This window comes from Musca vetustissima, unplaced genomic scaffold, assembly GCF_032173495.1.
Source record: "Musca vetustissima isolate MV318-11 ecotype Yass unplaced genomic scaffold, APGP_CSIRO_Mvet_v1 utg1743, whole genome shotgun sequence".
NCBI classification, from domain to species: domain Eukaryota; kingdom Metazoa; phylum Arthropoda; class Insecta; order Diptera; family Muscidae; genus Musca; species Musca vetustissima.
This window is the reverse complement of record NW_026872803.1, coordinates 19,691-47,191: the sequence shown is the minus strand read 5'-3', so window position 1 is coordinate 47,191 and position 27,501 is coordinate 19,691. Positions and strand designations below refer to the sequence as shown.

General features: G+C 33.1%; 2 protein-coding genes across 2 annotated transcripts; one reads left to right on the top strand and one right to left on the bottom strand.

The window, feature by feature from the left end:
- Positions 1 to 11,042: 11,042 nt before the first annotated feature.
- On the bottom strand, positions 11,043 to 11,647 carry LOC133338658 (uncharacterized). Its single transcript, XM_061546829.1, has 3 exons — positions 11,486 to 11,647; positions 11,261 to 11,434; positions 11,043 to 11,189 (listed from the first exon to the last, which is right to left on the bottom strand). The coding sequence occupies exons 1-3, from the start codon at positions 11,645 to 11,647 to the stop codon at positions 11,043 to 11,045; spliced, it is 483 nt and encodes a 160-aa protein (XP_061402813.1).
- Positions 11,648 to 19,813: 8,166 nt separating this feature from the next.
- On the top strand, positions 19,814 to 20,478 carry LOC133338638 (growth arrest and DNA damage-inducible protein GADD45 alpha). Its single transcript, XM_061546809.1, has one exon. The coding sequence runs from the start codon at positions 19,904 to 19,906 to the stop codon at positions 20,396 to 20,398; it is 495 nt and encodes a 164-aa protein (XP_061402793.1). The 5' UTR covers positions 19,814 to 19,903; the 3' UTR covers positions 20,399 to 20,478.
- Positions 20,479 to 27,501: the final 7,023 nt, after the last annotated feature.

The following is a 27,501-nucleotide window of genomic DNA, read 5'->3' as shown; positions in this document are numbered from 1 at the left end:
AAACGAGGTAACCCTGCACAGATTCATGTTTTAGCACATCTTACAATAGAAGCTAACGATGAATAATGTAATATACAAATATTTTTTACAAATTATGACCCATATAACAACAAATTACAGCCTTTTATATAATAATCTAGTAATTTTCACTGTCTGGATTTTCAGGCACGAATTTCACGGAAAATTGCCAACGAAAGAAAGGGAAAATGATTTACACAAAATTGTGTTTGGTTGAATAGACTCAGCCTAGGTGTTAATTGGAAAAGGTTGTTCTCTTTTAACACAAATTCTTGACCAAAAGACCCGGAAAAAATGAATTGCTGCCCGATATTTCATATTTGAGTGATAAAAAGTAAAATGCCATAAATCGATTAACACTAATTGTCAGGTGTGAAAAAATTTCTGCACAAGTTCAAATGTTATTGAAATTTATTTAGGGAATGCCGTATAGAAGGTTTGGAAAAATGCGAATTATTTGAATGGTGGTTTTGAAATATACGGTGACGTGTAGAATTGAGTAAATGAAAAGAACGGAGTGAATTATATTGCAGCATAACAAAAATAAAAATCTGCATTGCCGGAATGATCAAGCATGTAATATAATTTTCTGGCCAAAACCATTCCATCGCCGATTTTTAATTTGTATATTGGACATATAAAATTGTATGTGAAGGTTTGCGGTTCCGCCTAATATACGTACATTATGAAGCAAATGTGGCTTTAATATATTTTGGGTTTAAATCAAGGGCTCTACATTAGGTCCTCCAGCAAGGACAGCTGATATCTACATATTTAGTCAAACTATGTTGTTTTGATTTGAAATTCAATAAAAAAACATAGTATACATTTACAAAAATTCTGAAATGGATTTTATATTCTAAAAAAAATTTACAAAAAAAAATATAAAAATTATATTTCATATCTTGAAAAATCAAATGAATTGTTTCCGAAAAATGTGTGTGGTGACCAATTTGTGTTTTGCGCGCTTTATAATTTGGAAAATAAACAATTATTTCCAAATCGGATTTTCGCTCCAAGTAGAAATTTTGACAATAAATGTAGTTGCAGAGATTTACTTTTAAATGTGCTCGCTGGATGATTTGATATTTGGTCTATGATTTTATCGAAAAAATATCAGTCGAAACATAATGGTCATGGATGGCTAGAGAGGTATGTTCACCACTATATGTCTATAAGATTTTGTAGAAATATATAATTTTTATTAGAAAGCACATTATGTATTGCGTTTATAAATATAATACCATTAACCTATTCACAAGGTTCAAGTGCCCGCTTTCCATTTAGAAAACACATGATGTTTAATTTTTTTATATTGATTGTCATCTGAGAAAGCGAAATACCAAATTAAGATTCAGGTTGGAAAAACCAAACAAGGCCTTTACCATACCCGGACGGCACGTTTATCTATTTAGTTTTGTGACCACAGGTACATCGGTAAGCCCAAGCCCAAGATTCAATCGTGATTCTAATATGTACCAAATTTTAAAATGTTAACATTTTTTACATGCTACATTTAAAAATTAGTTTCCAATTTATAATTATAGTTACCCTGTACAACTACCGTCGGAGTTTAACTTTCAGTAATCTTAGATCATCAACGAAACATAAAACCTTGTAAATTGTCCAGATCACCTTCCGCAGCGAAATGCTCGGTGAGTTCTATAATCATAAGTTAAGTGACTAGAAAAATTGGTCAAATTAAATATTTTGATCCATATGATCCTATAAATATAAATAAAAATATGTAAATATGTAAATAAAAATATGTAAAATATGTAAATAAAACGAACTTTGGTGCCGTTTGTTTTATTTATTAATTATTTACACATAGATATACATTGAACTCTTTCGATAACATAAATATGTGCATTAAATTACACGATAGTCCTGATTTATATTAGGCGAGTTTACTTGCGGCAATTTTTATCGTTCTCTTTTGAACTTGATTCATGCGTCTACACAAGGCAATTCGGTTTCCAAAATATTTTTTTATTTGTTGTTTTTTCACATTTAAATATATATAAAATGTCAACAAATACGAAATACACAAAACGAATTGCCAGAAAATTGTCGGTACGAGCAATTTTTTTCATTTCTATTCCCCTTGCCCCTCTCTCCCACAAACAAAGACTTGCTGCAAGTAAACTCGCCTAATCTAAATTGGGACATATAATAGTAAGTTTACTTTGTACCGGATTTCATTAACCCAGTGGGTTTAAATTGTCATTCCATTGTATACATGTCAAATAAATCCTCATAAAGTAGGTTAACCCGGTAAAAAGTTGTAATGTAAATGCCGTTTAATATTTCTTATGTAAATGTTTAATGTTTGTTGCATCATGTCAAATTGTTTTCAAAATAAATTTCCATATCTGAAATTCCAACGGACAGCGGGTGAATGAAATGCATGTTTTGGCCAGGGTATTGAGACTCATATTCACATCAAGTACGACACACTATTATTGTCATTGAAGTTACTCCAAACGAGACATATTCTCGCCTAAGTTTAAGCATTTCTTGCACGTTTAGCGATGGGAGTTATGGAAATTTGACAACAACTTGTGAAATTTATCATCTTTTTTGTAATCATATAATTTTATTCCAATTGCGCATTATACTAAATATGGTGGAAATGCTACTTTAATTTATGTTATAAATAGAGATTTCAAAAAATTTCCACAATTATATTATTTGCGAATATATTTAGAGTAGTTAAATAGTATAAACCAACATTAACTAGATGTGCAATTGTTTAAATTCTTTTCAAGTTAATACGTGCAGGAATTTGTCGGGAATTATTTAATAAAAGGTGTTAAAATTTGGCGCCGTTTTGTATCATAAAATTAAGTCGCAGAAACTAGGGCCGGACGGCTAAATTAAAGTATGTTTAACTGCAGGTTGATTGACATTTACTATTGCTTATTTTTACTGCGTCATTTGAGAATTTTATTAATTGAATTATATGTTAATTGAATTATATTACAATTCTGCAATGAGGTTAAAGGCGTAGACAATTCGTGAGCTAGAGTCTAGGCAATTGGTTCGTATTTCATTACCAATTATTGGGGACTTCAACATATCAAAAATTAAAAGGAACCATTATATAACGTTTTTTTTTTAATTACAATGGCATTTTATATTTGTTTTTAGTGGATATTCTCTTTATCCCATTTTCAGTATTCCATAAAATCAACGAAACTGTTGATGCTTTACTGGAAAAGTTTCCGGACAATGATTTCTCTGGAAAAGGTGATCCAAAACTTTTGATTTAATTTCTTGTGACTATATGTCAACAGCTCAGCGTCGATTCCAAATTTCAAAGAACAAAAATGCATATTTGAATCAATCTATCCACCTCAATAGATAGCACAAACATAGCAGAGAAAATGTGTCACAAATATCCGGTTACCAATAACTGAGAAGTTATCAGTCGGAAGCCCGATCACTTTGTTAAGAGCAATACTGAAATCGCATCCATAATTTTTTATGCAATTCTTTTGCAGTCAAATAATAATATATTATAATAAAAAACAAGGCCTAATGAATATTTGGAACGATACTAAATAGGTCGCGGGGGCACTGCGATCAAAATGTACTGAAAAAGTACTATTGTATAGAATTTTCCATCCCTGAGGTACATTAATAAAACTTTAATGATAAATTATGAGAACCTTACTGTTAAATTGTCTATTAAAGTGATTCATATTTCTGAAATCCCTATCGACAACAGGTGAATGAAATTCATGTTTTGGCTAGGGTGCCGCGACTAATTATCACATCGAGTACACCGCACTATTCTGGCCATTGAAGTTACTACAAACGAGACGTATTCTCGCCTAAGTTCACGCATTTCTTGCACGTTTAACGATGGGAGTTATGGAAATTTGACAACAACTTGTGAAATTTATCATTTTTTTTTGTAATAATTAACTGTATTCAGGTATTATAAACTATAAGTAGGGATTTCACAAAATTTCCACTGTTATATTATTTGCGAATATATTTAGAGTAGTTAAATAGTATAAACCAACATTAACTAGATGTGCAATTGTTTAAATTCTTTTCAAGTTAAGGCGTGCATAAAATGGAATTTGTCAGGAATATTTAATAAAATGTGTTAAAATTTGGCACCGTTTTGTGTAAAAAAATTAAGTCGCAGGGCCGAAAGACTATTAAAGTATGTTTAACTGCAGGGAAATGGACATTTACTATTGCTTATTTTTACTGCGTCATTTGAGACCTTTGTTAACTTGAATCACTAGATTACTGTTACTGCAATGAGGTAAAAGGCGTAGACAATTCTTTAGCTGTAGTCTACGGCAATTGGTTCGTCTTTCCATTAACAATTATTGCAATGACCTGGAACCAGGGCATTTTATATACCCAACTACAGGCAATCAGTTTGAAAAACTGCGCTGGGAACTAAAACATATCGAAAATTAAAGGGAGCATTATATAAGGGCTTTTTGAAAACAAATAAAACCTTTTATATTTGTCTTGAGTGGATGTTATATTTGTCTCATTTTCTGCATTCCATACAATCTACGAAACTATTAATATTTTACTTGAAAAGTTTCCGGACAATGTTTTCAGCTGAAAAGGTGATCGACATCTTTTTATTTAATTCCTTGTGACTTTTTCCATTGGAACCACGCAATAGCTAAGGTATACGCCAAAGGCTCAACGTTGATTCAAAAGAACAAAAATGCATATTTTTCATCGATCTGTCCACCTCAGGACATAGCACAAACGTAGCAGAGAAAAAGTATCACAAATATCCCGTACCAATAGATTAGAACTGAGAGGTTATAAGTCGTAAGCCTGATCATTTTGTCAAGAGGAATACTGCAATCGCATGCATAACTTAATATGCAATTCTTTTGCGGTCAAATAAAAATGTATTATAATAAAAAAAACTAGTAAATAAAGCAGTAAAGTCGGACTGGGCCGACTATATGATACCCTTCACAACTTTGGGTATATTGTACATATGTATCCCCTCCAAAGAACATACGCAAGCCTTCCTGTAACCTATGATAAATTTAATTTCATTCGGGCAGATTTAAAGTCGACTTCGTACCATGGGACAAATTTATGAAAAACGACTAATAGCAAAATTAATACACGCTATTCGGTCGCCGCACTGTTAAAATTTTAATTTCATTCAGACATCCATTCGAAATACATATGGAAGCCATGACAACATCTACATCAATTTCAGCAAAACGCATTAACGTTATAAAAGTCTCAACTTGAAATGTTGTGCAAAAAATCGTGTTAATCGGACAAACATTTAAAGGTTGGTGGACCATTTATGTAAAATCGGACGAATATATATGTATATGTGGGAGCTATATCGAAACCAGAACCGATTTTCCGAAACTTAGCACACATCATTCTAGACTTAATTCAGTACGCTGTGCCAAATTTCATGCAAATCGAAAGGTATATAGGAACTTTGGTGTAAATGGTGCAATCGGACAAAACTATACATGGGAGCTATATCTAAATCTGAACCGATTTTATCGAAATTTAGCACACATCATTCTATTTCGTGCATATGATATATAGAGACTATATGCACCATTTACCTTAAATCTATATATGGAGCTATATATCGAAAATTTTCTCGAGCACACATCATTCTGCACCTAATTCAGTACTCTATGCCAAATTTCATGCAAATTGAATGATATATAGGGACTTTGGTGCAACATTTACCTTAAATCGGACGAAACTATATATGGGAGCTATATCTAAATCTGAACCGATTTTCTCGAAACTTGGCACACATCATTCTGGACCTAATTCAGTACTCTATGCCAAATTTCGTGCAAATCGAATGTTATATAGGGTCTTTAGTGCCCCATTTACCTTAAATCGGACGAATATATATATATATATATATATATATATGGGAGCTTTATCTAAATCTGAACCGATTTTTTCCCAACTTCAATAGGGGTTGTCTTTGGGCCAAATAAGTAACATGTGCCAATCTCATCCAAATCGGATCATAAATGCGACCTGTACTTTGTTTACAATTTAGCATCTATAGACGGACAGACGTACGGACGGACATGCATAAATCGACTCAGAAAGTGCTTCTATGCATATTCTCCAAAGGAACCATATGTCTATCTCGTTTCCTTTTGCCGGTTACAAACATATGTACAAAGACATAATACCCTGTACCACAGTGTGTGAAGGGTATAAACATGGCCTAAAGAATGATTTGAATGGTACTGAAATGGTCGCGGAGTTTGAGTAAAAATTTACTGAAAAAGTACTATTGTATAGAATTTGCCATCCCTGAGGTACATTAACAAAACTTTAATGATAAATTAAGAGAACATTACTGTTTAATTGTCTATTTAAGTGATTCACATCTCTGACGTGAATAAAAATCACGCCAGGGTGCCGCGACTAATTATCACATCGACTACACCGCACTATTCTGGCCATTGAAGTTACTTCAAAGTAGACGTATTCACACCCAAGTTCACGCATTTCTTGCACGTTTAATTGGATTGGAGTTATGGAAATTTAATAACAACTTGTGAAATTTATCATCTTTTTTATTGTAATAATATAATTCCAATTACGCATTAGACTAAAATTGGTGATAATATTAATTAAACGTATTCAGGTATTATAAACTATAAATAAGGATTTCAGAAAATTTCCACAAATATAATATTATTTGCGAATATATTTAGAGTAGTTAAATTTAAACCAGCACTAACCAGATGTGCAATTGTTTGAACTCTTAATTCGTGCATAAAATGGAATTAGTCAGGAATATTAAGTAAGATATGTTTTATATGATAAAACTATGTCGTAGTTAGTCTATAGTAATGTATATTTAACGAGAGGCAGATGGGTATTTGCTATTGATTTTGTTCATCTTGTATTAAGACGTTACTTTTTTATAACATCACTAGCATGGAGGGTATATTAATTTTGTCATTCCATTTGTAAGTGATTACGAAGATTCATTTCCGACCTTATAAATTATATGTATTCTTGATCAGGGTAAAATTCTAAGACGATCTATCCATGCCCATCCGTCTGTATGTTATAATCACGCTATAGGGTGTTGAAATTTTGCATATACCTTTCGATTTGCTGTCTTTGCTCTGCAGGCGGATCAAGTTCCAATATGGGCAATATCGGTCCACGTTTGGCTTATCGGCTTTTAAGGATTTTGGACATGTTGTCTGAATTATTTTGTGGTCTCATTTGTAACAAATCTCCCGTTTAAAAATTATAACGATAATCCCCAAATATCTGAATAAAGAGGAAATTTGGCAAGTTTTCCAATCGAATTTCCTGTAATTAGGTATGTTGTGTTCTAATTGGGTACCAAACCTTCACACCAAAAATGGTCAACATTGTTGAATTTTTTGGGGTAGCCCCCAATTTAGGATCTTTGAACGCAGTATTCAAACAAATTCGATATAATTTGCTATTTTAGATTCCTTTTATGTAACAACTTTCCCAATATAACCTATAACCCCTGGTTTTTGCGTTTGTAACTCATCATTCTTTATCAGCGTAAAATTTTGGACATGTCCGTCTGTCTATTGCAATCACTTTAGCTACTAAACGAATTGAGATAAATTGCCAAAATTTAGCATAGAGTTCTATTTTGTCTGCACGCAGATAAAGTTCGAAGATGGGCTATGTGCCCTCCAAATTTTCAGTATTTTGGGATTATTGAACACGTTTTTCTATAGAATTCGCTGAAATTAACTTGAATATCTATTTAAAAAATTCACATTTCTGAAATCCGAATGTACAGACGATGAATAAAATTCAAGTTTTTTGTGCTGCGACTAATTATCACAAACTTCAAACGAGACATAATCTCGCCCGATTTCACGTTTATCGATGGGAGTTATGGAAATTTGACAACAACTTGTGAAATTTATCATATTTGCTCATATAATAGACAAAAATTGATCGAAATATTAATTTATTTTATTCTGGCATTAAAAACTATAAATAGGGATTTCAGAAAATTTCCACAATTATATTATTTGCGAATGTATTTAGAGTAGTTAAATAATAACCAGAAGGGCAAATGTTTAAACTCCTTTCAACTTAATTCGTGCATAAAATGGAATTTGTCAGGAATATTTTATAAAATGTGTTATAATTTACCGCCATTTTGTATAATAAAATTAAGTCGCAGTTGTTGTCGAAACTAGGGCCGGAAGGCTAAGTTAAAGGGGAGATAGTCATTTAATATTTCATTTTTTACTGCGTAATTTGAGACCATTGTTAACTTGAACATTAGATATAATAGATTCCTTGCTATTTTTTCCATTGGCGCCACGCAAAGGCAAGGTATACGTTAACGACTCAGCATCAATTCAAATCCTCAAAGAAAAATATGCATATTTTTCATCATCAGGAGATAGCACAAACGTAGCAGAGTAAGTGTATCAAAATATCCGGTTAATTAATAGATTAGAACTGAGATTTCATTGCAATGCTTATAAATTTAATAAACATAAGCATTGTCCATGACTATAACTGAAAGGCTATCAGTCGTAAACCCGTTTATTTTGTCAAGAGGAATATTGCAATCGCATCAATAACTTTATTTACAATTCTTTTGTCAGGCCTAATAAATGATTGGAATTGTACTAAAATGGTCGCGGAGGTACTTGTTTGAGTAAAAATATAATGAAAAGTTCTATTGTAGAGACTTTTCCATCCCTGAGGTAGATTAACAAAACTTTAATGATAAATTAACAGAACATTACTGTTAAATTGTCTATTTAAGTGATTCACATTTCTGAAATCCCAACGGATAGTAGGTGAATGAAATTCACGTTTTGGCCAGGGTGTCGCGACTAATTATCACATCGAGTATACCACACTATTCTGGCCATTGAAGTTACTTCAAACGAGACATATTTTCGCCTAAGTTCACGCATTTCTTGCACGTTTGACGATGGGAGTTATGGAAATTTGACAACAACTTGTGAAATTTATCATCTTTTTGTTGTAATAATATGAGTCCATTCCAATTACGCATTAGACTAAAATTGGTCGAAATATGAATTTAATTTAGGTTGGTGCTATAAATAGGGGCCTCAAAAAATTTCCACAAATTCAGTAGTGTTGGCGGTTTATTTGGGATACCATTTGTATTTTGCTTTTGCAAAATAGTCAGGCTGAATCCCAGTTTGTTGTTTTTATGAAAAACAACTATTTATTAGTGGGGAATGTATGGCATTGTTTGCCGAGGGGTAAGGCAGTGAAGACTATAGTTTCGGATCACGCCACTGATCCTCATCAGTTCCCTTAGTTTTTAGTCGCGACACCCTGACATTTGGGTTTGAAATGTTTTTTGTATAGAAGCAATAGCTTCTGGGGAGAATAACCCAACAAAAAACTAAGGGAACTGATGAGGATCAGTGGCGTTATCCGAAACTATAGTCTTCCCTGCCTTACCCCTTTTTAGATATTTTGGAAATTATTGTGTAAATAAATCGGAATTTGTCAGGAATGTGTGATAAAATGTGTCACAATTTGGCGGCGTTTTATATAGAAAAGTTGATCACATGTAGGTATGTTTAACTACCCTTTTCATTCATTCTTTATTGGGAAGATTTATTTTCCTTTGTTCCTTATTTGTACTGCTGTCATTTGTGACCTACAGGAGTTAACTGATCCCTACCGCATTCTTCAAAGTGGTTCGCGACTTCATTACCAATTATTGCAATGAACTGGATCTAGCGCATTTTAGATTGAAAATTACATGATTATGATACCTAACTGTTTTACAGGGAACTATGGTTGAGAATTTTATTGTAAAATCGGCCAGGGCCTTTATGTCCATGTAAAGTTTGTGTTGGTAGGTTGTTTATGATCTAAGAAAATTAGAAACCCAACTTCAAATTATCGAAAATTAAGGGGACTTTTTTAAAACATAAATCTGTATTTGATTTTTTTGACCGAAGTGGGCGAGATCTTTATATGAGGGCTATATCAAATCTATGTCGAAATGTTTCAAATTACAACAACTTCTAAAAGCCGTCTAAAAGCTTTAAAATGTCGAAAATGGGCTGGGGCCAGAGATGGTACGTCAGAGGCAGTGCATACGCCAGAAACGTCGGAATCCAATGCAAAACCATTAGATTTCTGACAAAAGAGTTGTTCCCATTAGAGAATATGAAAATGGCATATCTTTTACTGAAATTCAAATTAAATTTCAAAATTTTCTTCTCAAAAAAAAAATATAATTTTTTATCAGGACTAGTAAGGAATAGTCCGAAATATGTAATAATTTTATATATTTTTATATATGGTGAAATATTTAAATAAATGACGTATATGACGTTTCTGACATTTACATCCTATTAGACAGTCGAAAAATGACGTATATGACGTTTCTGACGTTTACACCTTTTTATACAGTCGAAATCCTAAAAATTCGCACACAGACCATCTCTTTATATGGAAGATTCCAAACATCTTAGACAATTTTTCAAGTGACAAGGTCGTTATTGTAAATGCACTTAGTAAATGTTCGGATTTCAAAGTCCAACAACGTTTCAAGGGGGTGAGATGGTATTGCTTGTAACGTACCTACTTCGATTTGTTACACGTGAAATTTAGGTATAACAGCTTTTTGCTAATTAGCTTTAAATAGCTTCTGTCACTTCTCTTCATACGAAATCGTCGAGGACATGGGGCAGCCACTTTGCGATTTGTTTATACAAAATTTCATATGAGCTAACTTGTAATAGTCACTTGGTTGATAGTGTTTCGGTATCAACGGCATAATTTCCCCTTTATTGTGAAATAAAAATTCGTTTAAAAATTGAATTTTTCTTTGAATACCAAAATAACACCTATTATTAGAAAACCCTGCAGTTAGTCACATTTGCAATCGAATTGAGGGCAACATTTTTTTCCGACAAACTTACCACTTTTATCACCCTTTAACTTGTTATATTTTGTTTTTATAATTCTTTAAAAATTTCTATAGAATTGTAATAATATTATTCATATTTTAAAGCAACTTCAACTTCTGCAATTTGACGACCAAAAATAATCCAACTTGTCCAAATTGAATATTCGCCGGGCGGAATTGGCAGAACTTGTAATAATTTAGCGTTCAGACGGCAACCCTTTACAATTATATCATGCTAAAAAATATGAACAAAATAATTTAATCAATAATATCAAATAGTTTCCAAAACACCACCACTATACATACATCATAAGGGCAGGAGTGATTCAGATTGGAATAGCGTTGCAGTTCAAAAAAGTTATAGAATAAATTTGCCAATGGTTTGCGACGATCGCTATTCAGAAATTCACACAAATCAACTTTGTACTGATAGAGAGCCTTTCCGCCAATATCACCGCGTTTTTTGAAACGTAATAAAAACTTTTTGGGAAATTAAAAAAAGGAATGCATTCGATAGCGTTCGCTACTCACATCTGCCTGCTTAACTGGCTTCTTAAACAGTTCAAAGTGTACATTGATTTCGACAACATTCCGTTTGACAGCTTTCAGGGAGCACATTTGAAATTTACCCAAACTCTCATTTTTGGTTGTACAACGTAAATTCGATATCCTTATGTCGGCCTTTAAAGACATAATTTTTGAATAGCTATATACATATATGGACTATTAGCAACTTACAATCACAACGTTTGTTAATAGGGCGACAAATGAACAGATTTGCCATAATTTTGGTAAAATCATGCTTTTAGAATGAAACCTCCAGATGAACTGTTTAATTTGCACGCTTAAGGTCGATTTTGTTTTTCATCTATCCGAATTTTAACGATATTTAAATTTGTATATTATTTTATTTAAAACAAAACATTTTTATTATCTATTTATTACGATCGAATTAAATGCATTTCAGTTCATTGTTGTTTTTGATCATTGTGAAAAATGTTTGTACAAGGTGACTCAAAATATGAATATCAAAATAACAAATTTAAACATTTTTATACTCTCCACCAGAAGATGGAAGGTATAAAAAAGGTACCAAAGATGGTTTCCGAAACCGCCATATAATTTCATACTGGCACACACAACATTGATTTAAAATATTTCGTACATTTTTATGTGTGCTATGAAGTAAATTAACCTCTCACATATGTCATCAATAATGGGGCCCGACGCCATGATCGTACAATCATCCGCATACATTACGATCTCTATTCCGTCCGATGTTTGTGGAATATCAGAAAGGTAGATAGGTAGATGCTTCAGTAGCGGGACCACCCTGACTATTTTTCAGGTTTAAGTATCTATGTGGGTGGTTAATGATAAGTTGAGGGCTGATGTTAAATACTCAACTCCGGGTTAATCCTGCTTCTTAAGCATTACCATGGATATTCCGTCCGGGCCCAACGTTTTTATGATTTAGCATTTTTGATGACATCTGCAACGTCCTCCTTCGCAAATTTCGGTGGTACCTCATGGGCTCGGAGTGTCCTTATGCGACGTAGTACACTACTTTTTCACCCTGCCACTCTCACGGTGCCGGTTAAAATAACTCGCGCACCTCTTCGGGTCTGTCACAGTTACGTCGTTAAATGTGATAGCCGTCCTGTCATCATTATCGACATTAACCGTGCAAAATGTTGAGTTATCAATTTGCTCGGCCAGCTCTGTTCCCCTCTGGTCATTACCTTGGACGGAATGACACAGCTCATGGTGGGAATTGGAATCCCCTAGTACAAGGCGGTTATTACCTTCTAAAAGCGGATATCAGGGTAAATAACGTGGTGTACAGCTATTCATAGGTGGTATATAAACATTTAGCATTTCTACCTCGGCATTCCACGCTTTACCGCAACGCCTATACATTCAATGTATGGGTCACTTGATTCTAGCTCAAGCGAGATACAACTGCGAAAACGAAAATAGCACCACCCTTACAAGCAATACTTAGAATGGTGTGTCAACTTTTTTATTTTAAAGATTATTTTAACAAAATGAATAGCATACATGCTAGTGCTATTTTATTTTTCGCAACTGTAGGTCTGTACTGGACAGAATGGTGTAATATGAATGCAAGTTCCTCACCTCCGCTTCTGGTACGATCCTTCCACACAACGTTGTAATCGCGACGCTGTCAGCTACAGTTCTCGATCAGATTGGTTTCCTGGATCGCACGACGATTATGACGACAAACGACGACTCCTGAGACACATTGGGAGACGAGCTAGCGCAGCATGAAGCTACGTAACTCATGCTGGTTCCGTCTCAGTCCACAGCAAACATAAAAATGCACCAATTCTCTACATCTATTGCATCTCACCGAGATTAATGCGGTTTCTGTAAACACTACAGAAGCAAGGACCGGGGTTTCTTTCAATCCCGACAGGGACCAGTAGGGTTCGGACCAAGCATTCCGGGATATAATGCCGACATGACAAAATTTACGCACACGAGGTGACAGCCTCTGGTCAACTGAAATTTCAAACTGAATAAATGACCTGTAACCTCTTTAAAAATAACTTTATAGTGAAGGTTTTTTCAGATGTAAATAGGTAATTTATTCACTTTTCAAAAACAAGAAATATATACTCAATTTTTTTGAAATAAAAAATATTCTATGGGAAATAAAATGATATAATTTGTACTTGATCAGAACTAAAGAAACTTTTTGATTTTTCTTATAAATATGTAAATTTTGCTATAATGAACAGAATAAAAATTATTTTTGATTATGTTTGTTTTTGAATCTCTTTTGGTTTCCATGATACTACAAAGATTTTCTATAGGGTGAAGATTTATGATTGTCATTACAAAACCCTGATTTTTGACTCCCGTAACCAATCTTCCTTTGGACATGCCTAGTAATCTGGAGTAAATAACAGAATTGTTAACTTTTCACTTCGGTGTTTTCAAATTTCAAATGGGTTAATAATACCATGAAATTAACTGTAATTCTTACCGCATTAATTTTTGTTTTTATGCCTCTTTATGCTTTAATAAATTTTGATCTGAATTTTTTTATTTTCGAACATTAATGTTTAAGTTTTAAATATATAACTGCTTTTCTGATATATATGAATAAAATATAAACATTGAGGCTTGTTATTTTTATTAAATAATAATGAATGGAATTAAATTACTTTTAGTTTTCTACAACAACAAGTTATTTATTTATCTTCCTTTTGTAGTCAAAATAAGTTCATTCATCCCATGAGAAGTTTCCACTGTAATAATTTTATGTTTTGCTCGATTTCCAACCGTTCTCTTCTCATCGACTTGTTCCAGAACCTCAATACCATATAGACGCATTTATTTTTTATGCGGTAGCCAATAAATGTTCTACGTAACAATTGAATTTGCCCATCCCAACATCCATCCCAACATACGAACATATTGATTATGTGAGAAAGCCATCTTCATCATCATCGAGAAATATTTATATGCAAAACACTTCATACATACATCATTTTATGTTGACGTCAAAAGTGTTTTTTATACTTTCTCAATAGCAGACTGACTGTGATGTTCCTGACCATAGAAACGTACACATCGTTCTCGGCGAGCACACACATTTTCATATGGGGCAACATTCACGTTCCCGCTTTGATAAAACGTCATTGCATTTTCATAAAATAGAATTATTTCAATGGTGATGCTGAGCAAACCCACCCATCTCCATCCCATTGGCACGAATCCAATTGATTTGATCAAGTATGAAGATACGGCGGGGGACCATGACGGGCAAGGTACAGAAAATAACGTGATGATACAGCTGATTCGGATGAAAACAAGTGTCTTCGAGATGAAAATGTCTTTTTTATAGCTTGGCGTTAAATTTTAAAAATTATTTCGTTTCGCTTTAAGAATATAGGATGTTATTTTAAAGATAATTCCGATGACATTGAATTCAAGAGAATTGGTATTTTTTCTTTTTAAAATTTTGTACTTAAACATGTATAGTCAACATATGTTTGTATTATTCATTTAACTTAAGTAAATTGCCTTTATTTCGGATATTGTCGACCTTGCTAGCAATTAGAATTTCTTGTTATTGCAAGTGTAATGCGTTTTTCTTAAAGCAATATATATTTTAAAATTTTGGGAAAATTTTCATTTGAATAAAAGTTTTTAATGCAAGGTCCTTGTGCGAAAATTAGCTTATCGTAAAGGTGGGAAGGTCCACAATAAAATTAATGTAAGAGCCACACATGATAGCGATTGCATTTGTATATACATAACCATTCATAAAATAATAATAAAAATAATTATTATTATGCGACAATGGGAGTCCCCATATAAAAACAATTGCCCTGCATGAATATTCCCCAAAAAGAAGCCAGCTTTTATGTGGGGATAATTTATTTATTTTCTCTAATTGCTAGTTAATTTCAAATAAACCACACAAATCCTGGGAATAACCCGCAGAATAACTCACATCGGGACATCCCCGATGATATGTAGATTACAAGCAAAAACATTTTTTTACTAATCGCTCTCAATTTACGATTAAAGCTATCATTAAAAAAACACACACAATGCAGTTTTCCATAATGTTTTCACATCTTTAACAGAACAAAGGCTGAGACAAAAGTAACAAGCAGCATTACCAAGAGAGAGAGAGAGAGAGGAATAAAACCACAAATGCTCAAGACTAAGCCATGGTATCAGCTTTTGTCTTCGTTTGGTGGTTTCTTTTACAAAACTTAATTTCTTGGAAAAATTCCCCGTAGGCAGGGTTTCTTTTTGTTTGGAAATAACTTTACGAAGGTGAAGCTTTCAATTACAAAAACAAAAATATATCTGGGGGAATTCCATAAAAATTTTATGTGGAGATGTACGAAAATGCATTTGAAAGAAATCTACACAACCGGTTTATGGTGCATGGCATGCGATTGCAGTGCGTGTAACACACCCTACATGTAGATGATTAATCAACTTGGAATGTCAGAGCCAAATTTTTAGTAAAAATTTTGAAATATTTTCATATACAAAAAACGTAAGGGGAATTAATGTTGTGAAAGTGGGAAAACTGATTAAATAATTTATTTTCGTTTGTCCATATAGGTAAAACGAATAGAACCTTAAATAGAGGTTTGTCCACCTCTTTGCGTAAAAGAGGTGTTCTCTGTAATGAATTACGAGTCTAACCAAAAAAATACCGTTTATTCACGTAGCCTTTTAAGTAACACCCCCTCAGATATAATACGCATATGCAAGCGTTTTTTTAATCCCCTTACTACATTTGTCATTCCGTTTGCAACACCTAGAAATATTCTCCAAATAGTCCATATTCAATCAAATGGACTGTCATTTAATTTTTTGGACTCTCCCCACCCAAAATGGTCAATATCGGCAGAAGTTTCAGGTAATTTTCCGCCGATCGGTATCTAATTTTATATTTTGGATTCTTATTGAATAGAAAATCTCCCAATAAAAATTATCACGACTGGCCTATTTTTTGTATAGCCTCATTTACACCATTATTGGGGTATTTAGGGATTTTGGCAATTTTTAACATTGTAATGGATATTTCCATCAATTAATGCCCAATAAAATGTTTATTAAATATGTTCAACTTTGATAGAACTAATCTCGATACATCTTTTAAATTATATCGCATTAAAAAATAAAAACGTTTTCCCTTTACCGGTGTCTTTAGTTTTGGGAAGCGGGAAAATGTCAGCGGGAGCCTTGTCCGTTGAATGCGTCGGTTAAGGCTGTTAACTGTTTTCTTTTTTTGGCCACTCAGTACAAGGATCGATGTATAACTGGTGCAGCAGCCATAATTGTTTTTCGACAATTCTGGGGCTTTCACCCCTCTTTTCAAACTAACCTAAACCTTTATAATACAGCGACTACGATGAGAAAAAGGGGCCTAATACCATCAAAAATGGAACACACCCATTATATGTAGGTCATGTACATCATTTACAATTGCTTTTTTGGGTTAAAGTTATCGAAAATGTTGTGGAACAATATATTGGGGCTAAACATAGACTTTTATTTAACATTTTCTGGAAGTTTTTTATTCACTACAAATTCGATATATTTTGTTAAAAAACGCCCTTAAGCATTAGACGGTACCGTTATATGGGGGCTACTCCAAATAGTGGAAAGAAACTGATAATTTTTCTTAAGAGTATGTGGTACACAATCCGAACTTTAAATACGAAATTAGATCTAATCTGGTTTCAGGTGAGGCAATATCTTCCAATTTTATCATCACTTATGTTATTAAAATTCAGTTTTATTTATTGAAAATAACTCCTAAGTTTATTAACGGTCGCAAAATTCTGGACAAGGCGTAGTATGCTGCTATAAGCATTAAAATATCCTCTGGCACTGCTTGACACTAGATTTTGAAACTCAATTTTTTTGGAAAATCATATTTATGACTTTTTTATACAAAATTTGTGATGATTATCTTCAAATCATCAATATTTTTCACTTTCATTATAATCACCAATTCCATCTGTTTAATTGGCAGACATTTCATGTTAATATTTTGAGACATGGCAATATTATATAACATTTTTCAAATATAAATTATATTCACAAAAATATGAAATTTTGATTTTGAATTCATGTCATTTGTAAATTGTGACCTCAAAGCTCATAGAATCAAGATTTATGGAATTGACATTCGAAATGACAATTAAAGTCTAAACGCGATTTTATGTGCAACAAAAAATTGGATTCCTGGGCCATAGTGTGTATGCTTCATTCGATTAATATACAAATTCATAAGTTTTCAAGAGTATGCCTATAGACCTCATGTTCGAACTTGTTCTAGGTGAAATCCGACATTCTATACCCTTTATAGCTACTTGAAATGGTCAATATATTGTCCTTTGTGGTATTATTCTATATTTGTATATTCTATATTTGTATTAAAATTATTAAATTGTCCATATGGCTTCATTAGCCGAGGATTTACAATTAAAGATGAAGCTTGACAAGAAAATTGCTAAAAGTTGAATAAAAATAAAAAAAGATTTTAGAACTCTTCTTGGTATAGAAAATAAATTGCAAATAAATCCTTTCTTAATCAAAACCTTTTTGTGATTTCGTTTTAAAATTTAAAATTTGTTTCATGGTGTAGAGTATCAAATAGTCTGTCTCGCTCGATATTAATATTTCTCTTTCTGTTTCATCATGTTGTATGAAAAACTCATAAAACAAATTTTCCATTCAAGAATTAAGTTTGGCTTTTTTAAAGTGAAACCAGATTTGTATAAGATGGGAATTCCCAAAAAAAAACCTAAAGAATAAGACGCTAAAACTATAACCTCCAACGATCTTTTTAGAGTTGCATAATTTAGTACAACATTTTAAATATTATTTGAATGAGTCACCTGCCTGCCATCAATTTGAAGTTTTTTCAAACGTACACACTAGTGGCGAATGCCTATCATGAAAAATATTGGTTAACTGCATTCCATCTGCATGTTATGAGAAAGTTGAATATTCTTGAATTTGCATTGCAATTGAAATTTGAAATTTTCCCAGGGCTTTGACCGGTTTCTTTTAGTCTTTCTTTAGAAAATGCAAATCACTGACCTGCCAACAATTAAGACTCCCCTTTATTTGCTTGACTCTGCGATAACAAAACGTGTTCGAATCAACAACAACATCTTATCGTATTTCTCTGCTTGAACTGTCTGGCTCCCCCAGTTTTTGTTTGAAATCGGAGACATTATCATTGAGTGCAAAGAGACAACTGAGCAGTTGGCAATCAAACTTTTTTGCATTCCATCAAATGAGAATAGAGAAAAAATTTGGGTTTTTTCAACCAGGAGATCTACCTCTTACTGCTCTCACTCTCGTTGAGATGCCCCAAAGCTCTAATTAATGGGACAAGCCCACAAAACGCAATCATGTGAAATTCCATTAATGAATGAAATCAAATTGTCGGATAGGGGGAGATGAAATAGTAATAAAAAAACAATACCTAAATTTAGGAATTTTTCAAATAATTTTTTGGAGTTGCTATCAATAAAACCCCCGAAACAAATTGACATTTAATAAGATAAATTACAAACATAATTTAAATGATCTGGGGTTTTCACACAATTTGTATTGTTTTATATCATCGCCGTATTAGCACCTACTATTTGCTGCCCAATTACCATATCCACAACAACAACAACATCTATGGCAATTCCCAACAAACATCTGGCCTACATAGACACGCACAAGTTGTCTGCAACTAATTTCCTTTGGGAAGTTTCCGCAAGTATTTATGGGGAATTCTGTTGAACTAACCATTAGAGAATATGAAAATCCCCCAAATTACTGTTGTTCTCTCGCTTTCCCTCTCTCTCTGTATCTTTTAACGAGAATAATTGGGGGCTCTGCTCGATTTTGTGTTCAAGAGAATCGCGAGGAGAGAGAGCTTTTATGGGTGTTCGTGTGAATGTGCCCGACTGTTTGTTGCTGTATTTTCATGGATTTCTTGTGAAATTCAATGGAAGCGATTGGGGCTAAGAGAGTTGTGGGTATAAAAGCTGGCGCTCTTCGGCAGTGGGTATTCATTGTGAAATTAACACTCAAAATTGAAACACAGTAACGGATAGCAGCCAAGTAAAAACGTTCCGTCAAACGGCAAAGTGAACATTTAAAGTGAATTACAAAAACAATTTTGCGCGAAAAGAATTTCATAACAATTGAACAACAAGAAGAAGAATACTAAAACAAAAGCAACAACAAGCAAATAAACTGAAAGCAACAACAAAATAAAAAATTAACAACAAAAGCAAAGCAAATAAGCAAACAAACACCAATACACCCACAAACACAGTGTTGTCAAGTGTTATCAGACCAGTGGTTCCAAGTAGTTTTGTGAAAATTGATTCATACGAGAAGCAGCATTTAAATTGCAACAACAAAAACAACATGGTCGTGGAAGCTATGCAGATCCAATCTTATCACCAACAACAAAACCCCCAAACCAACCCCATGGATATTAAAATGGATTACACAAAAATTGGACGCACCGTCAAAAGTGCCCTGATGAAGGCCCAAACAGAGTCACGTGTCATTGTGGGCCTAAGTGCCGCCATCAAAGTACTCTCCAAGGCCCCCGAAGGTTCCCTCTTCTGCCTCATGGCTGTGCCACAAGCTGGCGATTCCGCCACACACATGCATGAAGTGCTGTTGGAAGCCTTTTGCTATGAGAACGACATCTATGTCATCAAGGTGGATTGCCCCATTAAGTTGAGCCGCATTCTGGGCAAGACCAATGTCGAGTCCTGCTGTTTGGTCCAAAAAACATGGACCGGCGAACAAGGCGAAGAACAATTGAACAAACCCGAATCTCTGCTGGTTGATTTCTGTGAAGCCAACTGGGATGCTGCCGAAAACCCCGTTGTCGAGTTGCCCAATGTGTGAGCTAGTCGTGGTGGTAATCAGCAGTACGAGGATATATTTTGAAAATTCCCCATATCTGGTGGGAATGTACCTTAAACTACCTGAGAGATTATGAAAGAAAGCTGAGAGAACGCTGAAAACGTTTGGACTTAAAATAGTTGTAAACCGAAAAACGAAGATAACTTTACACGATGACCGAGGTGTCTTTGTTAACCGAAGCGACAATCCGACGTTTATGGTGTTCATTAAAAACAACAACAAAACAAAATTGTAACGATAATATTTTTATAAACAAAAAATAATTACAACAAACTACAATACTGGAGTGAATATTACTTAGAAAAAACAGCCGCAGCAGCCGTAGCAGCAACCTGCAAGGTGGATTACATTCTCCAGGAAAAATATTTATTTGTATGTAAGGCAGTTGCTGAATGCAGCTGAATGCAGCTGTTGTAGCAGAATTGCTACAACAAAAAACCACAACAACAACAAAGGCTACTACAATATAATATTTCATCATTAGCACGAGTTAAGACCAAAAAAAATACAATCTCGTTTTAAGCGATGGACTTTTCAAGCCTCCAACTCAACATTTACACCCAAGGGGCAAGGCAGCGGCAGTAGCAGCTATAGACTGTAGAAAAAATATATAATAATTAATTAATCTTAATTAAATCTAAGCTAAACAAAAACAACAATATTATATTTTATTTACGAAATGGAAAAAATTGAAAAAATGCGAAAGCATGTTATTGAAATATTAACGGAAAACAAATTGTATTTGTTATTGTTTATTTTATTTTACTTTTTGTTATAAACAAATAGATTTTTTTAATGTTTTCCTTGGAAATAATAATTTTTGTTTAAATGAATTTAATTCAAAATCGTAATTGTTATGTTAGCTTTTCGTAAGCATTCCCTTTGTTATATTATTGTTTTAAGAAAAAAATATTAAAAAGAAAAAAAACAAATTTATAAATAAAAAAACAACAAAAAACATAAACACAAATTGTCTTATTATTATTTTTTATAAACATTTAGCCGAAGGGGGGATGTCAAATGAAGTATAAAACAAATTAAAATTCCGCTCACACAAAAGGTCATTCAATCGAAATTGTTTTTACAGTCGTCATTGGTTTTAGGGTATTTTGTCGAGTAGCCAGCCCAGCAAGCACATGCTACTTGACAATACAGCGACCTTTAAAACGTAAACATTGAATACTAGCTAGACAGTGATAAATTGTACAAAGGTAGCCAAGAATAATGAGTACTCGAACCTTAATAAGTACTTGCTTTTTATCTAATTGAGGTCTTGAGGAGGGATGGAGATGAGGTTGTTGTTCTTGATGTTGATGTTACAAGAGGTATTAGGCATTACTATTCGATTTGCACTACTAACATATATACAGAAGTGTGTATGTGTATTTATATAGTATATGAATGGGGTCAATAGACTTCAAGTATAGAACAGACACAGGGAAGGCAGACCACTTGTGGATGCCTCATTCGGTGGGGGTAAATTATTACATGAGTCTATTTACATCAAATAGGGTCATTACACCTTATGTACATCAAAGACAAAAACAAGGGCAACAGGTGAATGCCTCCAATTTTGTTTAGTACATGGCTTATTTCTAATAAGAGAATGGCATGGGAATGGCTTATAACCCCCGCCACAGTGTACTACACGGTATTATGTATTTTCGTATTTATTTTTAAGATGAAACTGTATAGACACCTAATTACTTTTGCAGTTATACTTAGAATCACTTTCAGAATTGATCTACGCAAGTCCGTCCGTCCATTACTCCATCTGTCTATCGCTTTTATTATTCAATTGAAATGAAGTTTTATATAATTTATTTGTTCTCAATTTGTCTCAAAGGGAAAAGGCTATTGACATATTCGGTTTAAAAAATTTATTTCAGTTTTTTATTTAATTTTTCGGTTTCAAAAAACTAATTTTAAATCAAACCTACACTAATTTAAGAATATCCCTTAAATTTTCGGTTTCAAAAAATTAATTTCAGTTGAATTGAATTCGAACCTACACTAATTTAAGCATTTTCCTTAAAAAATAAAACAAAAAAATACCTTAGGCGATCCAACATATTTCTGTACAAACTATTCATTATAAACTTCATTTAAAATGCTAAATTGCGTGCCATTCGAACAGACGTATATTCATTCTAGCAACTTTTCATAAAATAGAACTATAACATGTATAGAAGCTATATCTAAACTCACTCCCATCATTTTCAATATGGTCCATCCATAAGCCAAATAAATGAATCGTGCTAAATTTCGTATTCTGTATTTTGTTTTCAAAAAATACACAAACAGGCAAACCATAGGACTCAACATGAAAGTAAAGTTTAACAAGTTCCGCCCGAACTTTTCATATCCTTCTCCATGAGGATGACATTCAAAATATGTAAAATTAATAGGGGGTTCCTAGGAAAAGACTAGTGTGATGATAGGACCTTGAATATACCGAAAAAGACGTGTAAAAAGATGATTACCTAATAGGGGGCTATACCAAAACAGGGATCAATATTGATCGTATTTGGTATTATTTTAGTACAGAGTGGGGCTACCCTTTAAAATTTTGTATTTAAGATCATATAAAGGCACAGAGTTTAGAAATAATAGCAATGTTCATTTTAACCCTCGGTTCGTCTGTCTTTCAGCAAAAACGAAAACATCAATAGTAACGGTACATAGGATAACCGAAAAATCGCAAAGAAAGAGAGTACTTTTAAACGTCGAATATATTCGACAAAAACACTGAAAGGGTTAATAATTTTTGTCACGGAGATGTGCCATGAAATGAGAAAACAAAGTACCAAATTAGAGCCAATTCGATTGAAAAATCAAAATCCCCAAAATGCCGAATATTGTCGGGTACTGTTATATGGGGGCTACCCTGATGTTTAGTATGGAGTTATGCTAAGCAATGAGAACCCAAATTACACCTAATTCTATTGATAAACGTGTCTCAAATCCCCAAAATACTCCGAAACTGGGGATCGATATCAATAATTTTGGGAAAGGAGATGTGTTATGCAATGATAACCCAAAGCACCGAAGTAGTGCCAATTGTCCAAAATCCCCAAAATAACCAATGTTGGGGGAGGGGGTTACCGTTATATAGGGGCTACACCAATACCTGGACCGACATATCCCATTTGCAATACCAAACATATTAGCAATGCCTCTGACAAATATCAGAGCTCTTTCTTAAATATTGCGATATATATCGCGATTTCTACAGACATACAGACACGCATAAATCGACATAGAATTTTATTCTAATCAAGAATTAAGTATATATAGGGTCTCCGGTGAATATTTCGAGTTGTTGAAAATGGAATGACAAATTTAATATATACTCCACCTTATGGTATTTTCCGTATTTTCCAAACTAAGCGTGCTTTTGAGGGAAATTCTATATACATATGTATAAAATTAGACATTTTGGGTTCTAAGGGAGCCTCGGTTTAAAATTTCGGGTGAAAATCTCAACAATTCTTGAAGATATAATAGCCGATTTATTGTGTCAGTATCAACATGTTATTCTCGAAACATTGATTTTACGAATGGCGAACACGATAACTCAAAAACTAATAATCTAATCCGTTCCATATTTTAACACATTATGTTGTACATACATAGCTGTCGTATGAACTAAGGTGTATGTAAACGCTCAAGATCTTCCTTTTATTCTAACTGCAAATTTCATAGGTCCGCCATTATGAAATTTTTGGGCGATGTTAATAATCCCAGTTCAAACCAGAGCTATTAAACAAAGTTTTACAGATATATTTCCATGATTTGACATAAATTAATGAAATTGATTCGGAATTTAAAGCTTCTACCGATAGATTTAATGCCTGAATTTACATTTAAGCTATACAAATGATCCCATATTTATAAATATAACCTAGGAGGTGCAGGGTATCTTATTATCTTGAGGACTTGTTCAATTTCGATCCCTTCATTAATATTTTGCTTATTAAATTTTTATATTACAAAATGTTTTTTATTTACTTTTTCAAATAAAATTTAATACGTAATTATTTTCATTGGCGGTCAAGGTTTAGTTTCTTCTTCGTTTCCCATTCTAGTGGGTGTATTATTAGAATTAGTAAATAGAAGCACAACTGATAAGATAATTAACATTTTTATAACGCAATTTTTGTTTCGCTCTCAATTAATTTCTATTTTCACATACTCAAACATAATGTGCGTTTTACATCAGCATAGTGGCCAACTTTCTCACATTTATTATTAGATAAGTGTGTCGTATACGTATTCGTTTGTGCGGAAAACCCATAAAGAAACATACATAAATTGCAATATGTAAGTATGTGTATTATATTACTAACCGCAACTAGCAGTGAAAATCCCAGTTGTGGTAGGCAAAGATTAAGCATACGAAGTTATTTATTTCAACATGTTGAAAAATTCGAAAAATCACTCATGTAATATGTTAATAATATAGAATTTAATCCCCCGCCCTAGCTGATCGCCAACAATTTTGCAATATGCATTTGTTTACACTTGATTCAAAGTCTAAAACAATTTGACCTCCATTTTCAAAAATATATATACCAAAAACACTTTTTGTGGGGATTTTTTATGAACTTAATAAAAACCCAAGCCATGTTCAATATCGTGGCCAGCATGCAGTGCATTTATGGTTTTCTGTTCACCAAGCAAAATGAAATTTTTAAATTCAAAAATAAGCACTGGCTTAATAGTCAACCGTTCAAGCCTGAGTATTCTTTATGCCGGCTTTTTATTTAACTATTCTATTTGCATGCAAAAAAAAAATATTGACAACAATAAATATTCCGTAATTTACGCTCAGTCTGTTTAAGCATGTCTCGGGGTACTCCCCCAACAGATGACCAATTGTGGCGACAGAACCAACAAAGAATTAATTCTTTTTTGATACAACTGTCGTTAAGTTGTTATATTTTTAAAATGATGAATATTCTTAGGATATTTATTTGCATGATAGGTATCTAATATAAGTAGTTATATTAAGAAGGGATATTCAAACCCTTCGACAGTTTTTAAACATGGTTAAATATAGACATAAAGTTTTTATTACCAGAGAATTGCAAGAGACCAGAATATTACTTAAATATGTAAATTAGGATTTTTATCAAAATGTCGAATTTTCAAAATTACAAAGAAATACTGGATTTCATTCGCGCTCTTCTTAAACATGTGGTAAACGTAAAATTTGTTCCGGCGAATTGAGTAAATCCCAAAAAATAAATAATTTATTACTTAATTTGTGACGTCACAATATTTGAAAAACCATATTTTAGTGAGGTATAATGTGTATTAAAATGTTGTGCCAAGCGGAATTGAGATTTGATTCTTAATAAAACCAGCAATAAAACATAAAAATATCGGCGTCACACTATTATTTAATTAAACAAATTAAAAATATATATTTCAAATGTGTCAAAAACGTGAAATGTACCAAACAGGTTTTGACAGATACCAAATGTGTTAATCAGATCTGTTTTAAATTTAATTTCGAAAAATTTTAGTAAATGCGATTATAACTGGATTCAGTTAGACACCTTGTACGACTATGGTTGAATTGTTTTCAAACATTGTTTCAAAATACTTACACAAATTTAACAAGGACGTATGAGCAAAGACATGACCTGGAATATATCAAACACAGCCCGAATATTGGTATTTTAACAGCTGTGGCCATATTTTCCAATGGAATCAACAGTGACGAAATTTTGGTTTAGTCAGGCTACAAATTATTAATATCGGACCATTGTCATAGAATATGATGGGGTACCTTCTCCTACCTCCCCACACAAAATGGTAAAAAAAATTCAAAATGGGACCTATTGGTCCACTCCCTCCCCACAAATATTCAAAATTTTAAATATTTAACAATCATTAGATTGGAATGGAATGTCCGATCTTAACCAAACTTTGCTCAAAACTACCACCTTTACCATGCTTAGATCAAGTCCGAATATGAGACTGTGTGTAATTCCAAAGACCTACGCAAACCATGGGTTAAGGGTACATATTTATCGGCCACATTGCTGACGCTAACATTTGCATACCAAAGTTTATAAGAAATCAATAAAATATATTTGACAGTACTCTTAGTGATCGATCTGGTAATTTACGATTCCGAACGAGTGCGATCCAAAAGTCCTGTAATAATCTGATGTTTTTTTTTCGGGATTTGTATACCGAAATTTGTTGGAAGTCTGTAGGGAATGAAAATTAAAACTATTGAACCGTTTTCGATTTGAATTTAAAACTAACGTCGTATGACATTCCGAAGCATTAAATTGTTGTTTTTTTTTTTTTTGTGCGAGCTTTGAGTGCAGATGTAAAACATCAGACGTTTAGTTTGTGGGGTTTATCGGGGCCTAATTTCGGGCTTATATTCGATTTGGTCAGCTTCCTAATGGTTCAGTAAAATACATTGCTCTGTGATTATAGTGTCGAAAGGTCATTTAATGAAGACGAAAATAGGCCAAGGGAAAACGTGACGTAATCTGTGTTTTATTAGACAGAATATCTATCCCCTCTCCTTAGGAACAAGCTCATACACCCTGCAAACTGTTTGGTAGAACAGAAATCTATAAATCCGTTGAAAATCCATTGTTAGAGAGCTTTCCTTGTCGGAAATGCACACTTTATCTCCATTTAGTACACGTCACAGTGTTCCGGAAAGTAATGCCGCTCCGACGAAATATTATAAATGTTCCAACATTTTTTTTCCATCCGTTGTAAGATTGTGCCGTATTTCGATATAGGTCCATATGTTTTATATATAAAATACTTGAATAATCGAAATACAGATATTTTGCTTTATAAACATCTATTAGCAGTTATTTCTAGAAATTTTTGAAAATCTCAAAAACATCTCCACCATTACAATGTCGTTTGAACAGGTTCAATATTTTAAAGTTTGTTTTGTTTTTGAAATTATTATGCTTATGAATATCTGTTCAACAACTCAATTAGTTTCAACAACACAAATCTTTATAAACAAAATAATAATTGCAAAACACACACACACCCAAACTCATGTGTTTTTGGTACTATCCTATCAAGATTTA

Excerpts from the sequence above, each read along its gene's own strand:
- LOC133338658 (XM_061546829.1), bottom strand. The coding sequence starts at position 11,647 with ATGTCTTTAAAGGCCGACATAAGGATATCGAATTTACGTTGTACAACC. Across the intron at positions 11,435-11,485 it reads AGCCAGTTAAGCAGGCAGAT|TTTTTATTACGTTTCAAAAA; the intron begins GTGAGTAGCGAA and ends TTTCCCAAAAAG. Across the intron at positions 11,190-11,260 it reads ATCACTCCTGCCCTTATGAT|CATGATATAATTGTAAAGGG; the intron begins GTATGTATAGTG and ends CATATTTTTTAG.
- LOC133338638 (XM_061546809.1), top strand. The coding sequence starts at position 19,904 with ATGGTCGTGGAAGCTATGCAGATCCAATCTTATCACCAACAACAAAAC.